The sequence below is a fragment of the Mytilus californianus genome, unplaced genomic scaffold (genome assembly GCF_021869535.1).
Source record: "Mytilus californianus isolate M0D057914Y unplaced genomic scaffold, xbMytCali1.0.p SCAF_2, whole genome shotgun sequence".
Classification (NCBI taxonomy): Eukaryota; Metazoa; Mollusca; class Bivalvia; order Mytilida; family Mytilidae; genus Mytilus; species Mytilus californianus.
The window spans coordinates 101,654,814-101,665,458 of record NW_026262668.1 but is presented as its reverse complement, the minus strand read 5'-3'; the positions used below and the strand labels follow the sequence as shown (position 1 = coordinate 101,665,458).

General features: G+C 32.8%; 1 protein-coding gene across 1 annotated transcript; it reads left to right on the top strand.

The window, feature by feature from the left end:
- The first annotated feature begins 227 nt into the window (after window positions 1–227).
- Window positions 228–9,621, top strand: LOC127727739 (carbonic anhydrase 7-like). Its single transcript, XM_052234854.1, has 7 exons — window positions 228–459; window positions 2,192–2,341; window positions 2,881–3,044; window positions 3,862–3,954; window positions 4,413–4,485; window positions 7,555–7,703; window positions 9,505–9,621. Exons 1-7 carry the CDS (start codon window positions 321–323, stop codon window positions 9,619–9,621), a joined length of 885 nt encoding a protein of 294 aa, XP_052090814.1. The 5' UTR covers window positions 228–320.
- The last annotated feature ends 1,024 nt before the right edge of the window (window positions 9,622–10,645 follow it).

The following is a 10,645-nucleotide window of genomic DNA, read 5'->3' as shown; positions in this document are numbered from 1 at the left end:
TACCACATTTCCATATTTTTATATAGATATTTGGACATATTAGATTTGGGTTAACTATCACGTCATTTCAGTTGGTTGTAAGTATTAAAATACATTAATGCATTAAGTCCATTGATAAAATGTAATTACTGTTATTTTTCTGTTATGCATTCTGCATGAATAATTCATCTGCATGGAACAAAAAGAACTTTTCACTGGTGATTTAACAAAATATAGAAAAAGCCGTGATATGATTATTAAAATACCAAAGAGCTTTTACTTGATTGTTTTTGTATATACAAAGTAGATGAACTAGAGACTGGAACAGTAACCTCGGAAGTATGGAGAAACTTAGATTAGTTTTACTACTTTTTAGTTTTAATTTAATAATCAACATAGGAAAGTCGAAGAAAATACATCTACCTGCCCGTACGACACATCACGGTTTTGGATTTGACTATGTTACAGACAGTATCATGGGTAAATATATTCTTTTATAAAATTTCTCGTTTATCAATTCAGCATAGTACATGATATAGGCGAAATTGAAACGATTGCTCAAAAATGTTACAACTATATCTATGTCTAAAGGTTTGAAATTTTATACAAATACATGCGATAAATTGTAGAAACAAGATTTCGACGCCGTAGCGAAATGTCCACCGTCGCTAGGTATAAATGAGGAATGAAATTGTGTGTTTCAATGCTTCATTGTGGTACGATAATCATAATATGATAAAAGTCTTGTTTTTCACTCCAATAAAATTGTCAAATCAAAATGACGGTGTAATATGGTCAATAACACACAATGGCAAACAAACCTACCAATTAATAGAGCCGTCTGTCAAATGGTGTCAGAGGGTTTGGGGGTTGCAATATTTTAGAAGATGAAAACCGTGTACTTTTAAAATGTATATTTTATGTAGATCTAAAGCATGCAGTGTTCATTTATATGCTGTATTTTAATTATTCTAAACTTGTCTGATGAAGAAAATTTATATATCTATTGAACAATAATAATATTTCTAATATTGTTAAAAAAATCAATTGCTTTTTATAATGTTTCATTTGTTGTTTTCGATGTTTGTTGTATGTGGTAAAACTATTGCATCTGTAACTGCATTCACCAAGTGTCATTGTGATACAAATGTTTAAAAATTAAAAGTCCCATAACTCTCGTACAAATTGTCAAATCCACATGACAGTCTCATATAGTAAACTACATAATGGTTAACAATCCTGCCAGGTATGGGAAGATTTTGTCCAACGGTCTCAGAGGATTTGTGTTCACAAAGTGTCATTGTGGTACAATTTTAAAAAAATGGTCAAAGTCTCATAACTCCCGTATACATGGAGAAATCAAATGATGGTATTGTATGGTCAACATCACATGATGGAAAACAATCTTACAAAGTATGAAAGCTTTCTGTAAAACGGTGTTCACAAGGTGTTATTGTTGCAATACTCCAACAAATGGTCGAATCAAAATTAAGATATATGGTCAACTACACATGATGGCAAACTATGAAGTATGAGAGGTTTTTTTTTAAACCGACTCTAATGAGTTGCGTTCACAATGTGTCATTATTAAAATGTTCCAAAAATGGTCAAAGTCCCTGACTTAGGACAGGCACATAAAGAATGTCGCGGGGTTAAACATGTTTGTGAACGCTCAATCCTCCCCTTATCCTTGGACAATGGTGTATCACCACATCACAAACAGTAATCAAAGTACTGAAGTACTGTACATTGGATGACGGTCATCCGCTGTAAAAATCAGCTGCAAATCGGCCAGTCTAATTAAAATATAGAACTCTGATTTCGTTATACTCTCATATGGAGTTAACGAAATCAGAGTTCTATATTTTAATTAGACTGCAAATTGGCTAAACTCAATAGAGAAGTACCATGCTAATGAACGACTAACATAAAAACAATATACACAAAACACCAATATATGAGTACATGCAGTCACTGGAATCTAGTTGAAAGCTAATTTTGACGTGTGAACCTTTGCGATTGGCATAAATACTAGTAATTTAATTGCTGAACCATCTCGTTGCATGCATGTCCAGCGACGGTAATGTCAGTGAACCTCATTTTTCTATGATGTCCTTGCTGATTATTATTTGAGCACCTCTCTCGCCTTTTTCGAGGTGGCACCATTAAACTTTTTTAATTCATAAAGTCAGTTTTTATTTTTACATTTCAGGTCCACAAAACTGGGGTTTATTCTGGCCTGATTGTAAAGGAAATAGACAATCTCCTATCAACATAGTAACTCATGATGCACTTTATTATCCATTCAAGCTGAATTATCTGAAAGAAGGCTGTAACTTTAAAGGAATGTTCAAAAATAACGGTAATCTTCAATCAGTTTATAAAGCGACCATGCATCCCTTTATGGCTTTATGATCAATTATATTTCTATGATTTTTAGCTGATGTTTTCAAAAGTCAAAATTTTTTGGTCTGTTTTTAAAATAACGCATGTGGAACTTGATATATGAACAAAGTATGACAAACAAAACATTTAGCGTTTCAATATGTTACTTGTGATTCCGAGGGAGATTAACCTTGAAAGTTAACATTTTACTTATACCTGATATTTACGTGTTATTTGTAATTTGATCAACCTTTTAGTGATAATCCAAATTTAATAAGGCATTATGTAGATGATGCTCTTCAACATGCTGTTCGTCAGTTTAATATGCATTCATGTTTTTTATAAACATTAACAATAAAACTCTGTAAAATACAGGTATACAACAATTAAAGCATAATCAGTTCTACAGCAAAACACAAAAGAAAGGCTTAAATAGAAAAGTTTAATTTCGGTGTTATATTTGTTGTTTGTTGTTGAAGAAGTTATTATTCTAGATGTAATTTTATATTCTTTCAGGACATTCTCCGACATTCACCTTAAATGACAAAGGTACACAAATTTCTGGGATCCCAAGATTCCCAACTGACATTTTTGAATTGTATAACTTCCATTTTCACTTTGGACACAGCGAGAATGATGGTTCCGAACATTCTGTTGATGGTAAAAAGTATGCCGGAGAGGTAAAACTATAATATATACCTTTACTACGACATAATATTAGGCCTTTTGTATCATTCTATAATATCAAATAGTATGTAATATTTGTGTTTTGTCTATTTGTTATTTGCTAATTGTGTTAGTGTTCGTGTCGATTTCTCGACCTTTGGTCTGTGGTGGATAGTTGTCTTATTGAGATTCATACCACATCAATTTAATTTAATTTATATATTCAACATTTAAGTACTACTGTAACATTATACTTTAAATGTATTTATATTATAATGAAAATAAAACAATATATCTAATGCAGCTAAAATTAATATGTTATGAGATTGTGTATCTGTCTGTGGCCGTTGGTCTATGTTTGATTGCAAAGTTAAGATACTCCAGTGTCCGGCAAGGGTTCAAACGCTGCTAACTAGAGAAACAAAATTACTACTAGTATACTCCTACTATTTGTTTTTTAAAGCCCTGTCATCTGAACAATTATTTTTGTAAAAAGATATATGCTTAACTTGGATAGGCATTTGAGTAATTCAGTCGTAAATTATAAGAAGGGGGCATACAGCAACTCTTGATGTGCTCAGAAATATAGATGTGTAAGAAGCTAAATGACCTCTCATTTTGTTTATTTCGAAATGTCAACTACGTTTATAAGCAGCAATTCAGCTCTTCGTTTACTACTTTTCATTTTCAAAAGTAAAGTACGTGCATTATGAAAAGAAAAATCGGAATGTTTTTAAATTCATCCACAGAGCTATCGACTTCTGTTATTTTGGCAGGCTACTAGCGAGCTATAATTGATTGATTCACATGGCATTGTATTTCGTTCTACAGATGCATATGGTGCATTATAACACTAAATATGACACGTTTAGCAAGGCAGTTAATAAGGATGATGGACTCGTGGTTCTCGGCATATTTCTAGAGGTAAATATTTTTTTAAATAAAATTGTGCACATTTTGTTTGAAATGTGTATTCAGGTATTTGCAGATATAAATAGGCAGACAGCATGTACATATGGGAAAATACAATTTTTTTCTTAATCCACGTAAATTGGTATGCCGAAAATAAATGAATCCACAGTACCTTAAATATATAAACATCAGAGTGTATTAAAATATCCTGAAATGACGAAAAATGACTGGATACGTTTTAAAACGGTTTTAATTTCTATTCAATTATTGGTCAGATATTTATTAATATATCAGCTTATAAAACTATAAAAGGATAATTACTATGGTTTTTGTGTCTATTCACATCCTTTAAAATTTATGAAAATGGTAAAAGATCATATTTTGCAATTACCTAAGAAGTGATCAGTTCTTTACTTTATCTGTTCACATCAAAAACTGAATCTGCTTTTTTCATTTTTATTTTTTTCAAGGATTTGAACCAAAAATTCAATGCTTTTGACAAATTCATCAACCATTATGGACTCAAACTGAAATGCATAAACGGTAAGTCTTTCGATTTCTTATGAAAAACGGATGGATCAATGGATTTGGTGTTTAGTAAAATCCAGTGGGAAATATTACATTGATATCATGACGAGAACATGTTAATGTGATATAAATATTAACCCTGCTTTTAACTAGACCGACACTTTGAGCCTGATTGCTAGCGTGCCAGTTCACAAGGTAACAATCCGCAAGAAGACCTGTAACTGGGCACAATTTTATGAATCCAAAATGCCGAGACCTTCGAGGTGAAGCAGCAATTAACAATTGTCAAGTCTTTTTCTTGACCCGGCTTGGTATCGAACCCACGACATTTCGCACTCGATGTGATTACTCTAGCAATAGATCATCGAGGCGATATATATATAAGCAAAGGAGATGTGGTTCATAATTTAATGCAACGCTAAGAAAGAAAGAAAAGAACATCTAGAGTTTCGCATTCATTCGTCAGCAATATACAGTAGCAGGTGTCTTTAAAAAAATTTAACTTCTAAATCGTCCGAATGATTCATATAGTAAGACTCACTTTGTAAATCCTTCATCGTCCCGAGTCTTATAAAAGTTGTGAATAAACTAAACCGAACCTATGATCTGCTTTCAGGATCATATGCTCGCTGAAGAGGTGCCTAAATTTGGACATGCACATGAGTATGTGGCTGAGTTAAATCGGTTTTTTTTTTCAGATCTCAATTCTTTTAATTTAGATTAGAGGATAAAACAAGGATACATAATAGAACACATTAAGAATTACTACAGGAAACTCACTTAACTTTAAAAATCAAACGGTATTATCAAAAGCCAACACAGACAAAGCAAGAATAAATAATACTGTAACAGTGAAGTATCAAACAATTCAAGCAATTACTGTACGCAATCTCAAAGTACTTCACGTAGTAGGCTACTGATATGAAATCACGTAGTCCTACACTCTATTATCGGTGACTGTTCTTCATAAAAGGTTTTCATACACTAAAGCAACACTATCCTCAGTATACAGGAAAGCATGACCATGAGCAATTTCAAGAAAACTTAAGTGCATACAGACATTTAGTCTTGGTTCAAGCCCTAAATAATACCAGTGATTGGACACCAACAGTATAATTATAACCTTTATCCCTCTTCCATGCAAGATTTACATGAAAGACAGTTCTCAGAAACTTTTAGGATTTATCAAAATTATAAAAGTTCTTCTTGTTTCCGAATCGATATTTTTGTTGTATATTTGTCATTTGTGCACTTTAGAAGAATAGAATATTGTTTAAACAAAACAATAATACCTTATATGCATGTTACCGACAATATTAACCGTTTTAAACACTTTTTAAAGTTGATGCATACGAAGCGCTTTTCTTGATTGACCTTCTTAAAGAACGCTTATGTCAAAAAATTGAAATCCAGTAATGTATTACTACCTAAACGCGTGGCCTAAAAGAATAACCAATTCCATCTAAAGTCAACTTTTCCTGAGGGAGTTTGAAGTTGATCGTGTCTATCTTTAAAATGCTAGTGGATTGTCCGTCGACGATTAGTCCATTCGTTCACAAGAAAGCTTCGGATTGGCAGAATTTAAATGAGTTATACTAATTGTTAAATATTTTAGTTAATATTTATGAATTATGAATTAAAAATTACTCAGCATACCGTTTTGACTGTTGTGTTAATAGATATAAGAAGAGGTATGAGTGCAAATGAGACAACTCTCATTCCAGGTCACAATTTGTAAAGGTAAACCATTATAGGTCAAAGTACGGCCTTCAACACGGAGCCTTGGCTCACACCGAACAGCAAGCTATAAAGGGCCCCAAAAATGACTAGTGTAAAACCATTCAAACGGGAAAACCAACTGTCTAATCTATATAAAAAACGAGAAACGAGAAACACTTATGAACCACATCAACAAACGACAACTACTGAACATCAGATTACATACACATTTTAGTTTATACATGTAGATTGAATAATACTGATATAGACTTAAAATCCAGAAACAATTTTCGATCTTCGAGACAAATAGAAAGGAAACCAGAAAGCCTAAATGTACCCAAAGATCAGATACTTAGATCTTTTATACTTGCAGAACGTGTATAATATTCTTTGAACGATTTAAAAGCGTGCGAAATGTGTACTGAAATATAGGTATGCCCGAGACCAATAGTTTTTTAATATGAAATAAGGAGATGTGGTATGATTGAAAAAGAGACAACTATTCACTAGGGTCCGAATGAAGTTGAGTTAAGCATGGAAGCTAATAATAAGATATTCAATAGAAAAGAGAAAACAATAAAAATAGTCGTCTCTGATGCATGATTTTTTATTATTAATTGTTTTTGGCTTTTAACTAACTTTGAGTAGCTGCGAGTATTCTCAAATCGTACTTTCGTGTTAATTTGACCCGTTGATACAATTTGTAATGTATTTTTGTTATTAATTGTTTACTTATTTAGTGTTATATCTCGTCTCACTATTCTTTTGACAAGTGTTTAGTATGACGATAAATTTTCATTTTTGTTCTCTTACTAGGAACAACAAAATTATTTCCGTACTCCATGTATACCTTACAACAAAATTATGTTTATTTACCTGTGTACGTTATTTTATTTGGCGGCATTTTGTCTATAAGGTTATGATTGTCTTTCTGATATTGTTTTACATCTTACCCCCTTGTTTTATTAATTTTGTATTTATATTGTGTCATAGATCAAATTTATTCGTTCAGTGTATGTTCACTTGTTTTTGTTAATATGTCTTTTGATTGAGTTAAACCATTTCAATTGGTATTTTATGGTGTGATTTTCTATGTTGTGATGTAACACTATTGTTTCAGGTAGGGTGAAGGTTGGCGCCTATTAAAACGTTTAAACCCGCTGCATTTGTTTGCACCTGTCCTAAGTCAGGAACCTGATGTTCAAGTGGTTGTCGTTTGTTGGTGGGGTTCATAAGTGTTTCTCGTTTTTTATATAGATTAGACCGTTGGTTTTACCTGTTACATCTACTTACTTTAAATTTACTATGCGACACTTTGAAAATATGAGACTGCACTTCTTTCATTAAATTTGTTTTTCTATTAAGGGCAAGTGAAAACTAAATTTAATCCTTTTACTGTACTACCGAAGAAAGATGATTCCTTTTTTTACAAAGGATCCCTCACAACTCCAGGCTGTTTTCAGAGTGTGAATTGGGTAGTCTTCAAGCATCCGGTTCACATCAGTAAGAAAACGGTAAGAACATCCATTTATTATAATTGTCTTATTTAACAAAATATTAATGCTGTAGTACTTTCATTTTCATAAATATAAAAGTGACCTGCTCATTGTTTTTTAAATTTGCATATTCTACCGATTTTCTCTCCTTTCATAACTAAATACGTCGTTCACTAATTTCCGAGTGATTCTCGGCAGGTTTATAAAAAGTTTCCTGTGACACACACATTGTGCTTTGAACAGTTAGAAGGAAACATAACAGTAGTAGTATTACCATGAAATGAATTGATCTGTACAGCTGTCATTGTATAGAAATTTCTCATTAGCGAAGAAGGAGTTTAGATTCCAGTTTTAGGTTTGATCAAATTAGTTCCGTGGCATTTAGCGTACCGGTCAGAATGTATAAGTTAATGAACATATAGGCTATCAAATACTTTGGTAAAACGATCAATGACGTGAGTGGATGGTATACTACAATCACCTTAACGGGCTATTATATTCGTCTGTCTGTCTGTCTGTCTGTCCGTCAATTCGTTTGTTCATAAATTTCGTTGCATAATACCGTAGGGGTGAAATGTTTGGTATAAAAGTGTATAGTTTGAAGTTGTTCTGTGTAGGCGATTTTCAGATCTCTCAAACAGTCACTTTCTCCTTTTTTAATAGTTTCAGTAATCTCAACAGTTTCAATGTAACTGAAGATAATCTACAATTTGCGCAGCATCAATAACCTTATATACGCAATCTCCTCTCAATTTGACGATACCTTTTTGTACTTTAAATTTTCATTATATTCATTACGGACTGAATTATCCGCTACATATTACCAATCTTTCATTAATTTAGGACTTATTTGATATTTATCTACAAAGTTCAGTTGTATCGTGTTAGCAATTTTTAGATCTACTGGTAATTAAGCCACTTCCTGTTTATAAAACTTTGAAATTCTTCTTTTACCATTGAGCAAGTAATTTATGGTTACATATTACTCAGCTTCTTTACAAAGAAGTGATTGATATATTTGGTCTAAAACTTTATTATTTGGATTGATTGATGCTTGCTTACAGTCCAGTGGAAAACATATCATACATTTTCAGGACGAGAACAAATTAACAATATATGTCAGTGGGAAGATTCTGCAATATAGGTTGGGGGATGAAGGGCGGAATTTGGACTGCCATTGGAAAATTAGGGCATGTCGAATAGGACAGAAATTTTGCCTTTTAACAGGCCAACCATACGGACCCCTCAAAGATTTCTTGCAATTTTGATTTATTGTACCGAAAGCATCGATCTCACCCTACACGATGGACCTCTTTCTGACTGGATGTGGCTGCGTTTTTATACATTTCGCCCATCCAAATGTGCTGCAGGACTAGAGAAGTCCATGGATGGCCGTATGTCTATACCCCAGTCAACCTATTGGTGTCTAATTATTTCAAGTTACAGCTACATCATCTAGTTTGTATGAGTATGGACATTTTTGTGAGTGTCTTAATAAGGAGACGGGGTATACTTTCGCGTACAAATCCTTGTTCATTCTATGCAAGTTGTTGAAACATCTTAGTCACACTTCTGGTCACGTTCTTATCAACACATTTCTCAGCTATATCCGAGACTATTGTCACTGTTTCTCAAGTCTCATAGCAGCTTAAAGAAAAGCAGATAGTGACAACAACAACAAAAAACCACACAGCAACAACAGTGATAGGGCCTACGTCAGTTTTTATTGTGAACATAAAAGCATGCATACTGTTATATGGAACACGTTATGAAGCATTTATATAATAAACTATTTATATACTCAATGCTATATTTTAAGTTGAAGACGTTGCGAGAGATGGAAACAATTTATAATCACGAACAAATATCTGTGGCAGGAAACTGCAGACCTGAGCAACCATCTAATGGGAGAGTAGTTCTTCGAAATTGCAATTAAAATCGAGGGATACAGATAATTATGTTAGTTCTTTTTTGTTTTGTAAGTGGCATATTTTCTTCATATTTGTCTGATCAGATATCAAAGCATGATCAACAAAAATTGCTTAAGATACTAGAGCTTACATACTTTCTTCTCAGAAAAAAATATTGAGATTTCACTGGATTTTGCACGTGACGGTGGCATAATAGAAACAAACCGTATGGAAGGTTTATAAATTCAATGTTCATTCCCGTGTATGTAAATTCAAAAACATTTGAATTGATTGTCGGTAAATATATAAAAAGGTATTGCTTTTTAAAACAGACTGTTGTTTAAGATAGTTTACATGTCAAGGTAAGGAAAAAACGACAAACACATACTTCCTTGGATATTTTTTTTATTGAAAGATGAATCTTAAAATAAAGGAAATCCACACCATATTCTTTTTAAAAATAGTTTTCTTGCAGAAACTCGTCAAAATTGAACATACTTTGCGTAGCAATAGTACAATCATGTTTACATTTTGGTCATGTGACTCCTTACGTTTCTACGTATTTAAACAGTCCTGAATTTCAGGTGTTTGGATTTGAGCGTCCCTGGTGAAGGTTAATTCGGAAAAGCGTTTGCTTCGAATGCTCGAAACTATAAGTGTCATGTTCTTTGATGAAATTGTGTATGAGTTAAAAATGTGGATTAAACGACAATGTTTAAGCAACTCCACAGGAAAGCAGACATATAGAGATGACAAAGATTATATATGTACTAGCATTCTCACTAAATCGCCAAAAGTCTAAAAATGTTGTAAAGAAATTGTCACAGCCGACCAAGAACAGACATCGACACAAAATATACTGAATCATCGACAAACACAACAATTAATCAATATTAACAAGTCAACACAAACACTTCATTGAAACATAGACAAGCACTCCTACACAAAAACAACAATTAAACATTGACAAACACTAAATAACATACACTACAACGAAACAATAACAACCACCCCAACATAAAAATACAATGAAACAAACCCCCCCCCCCC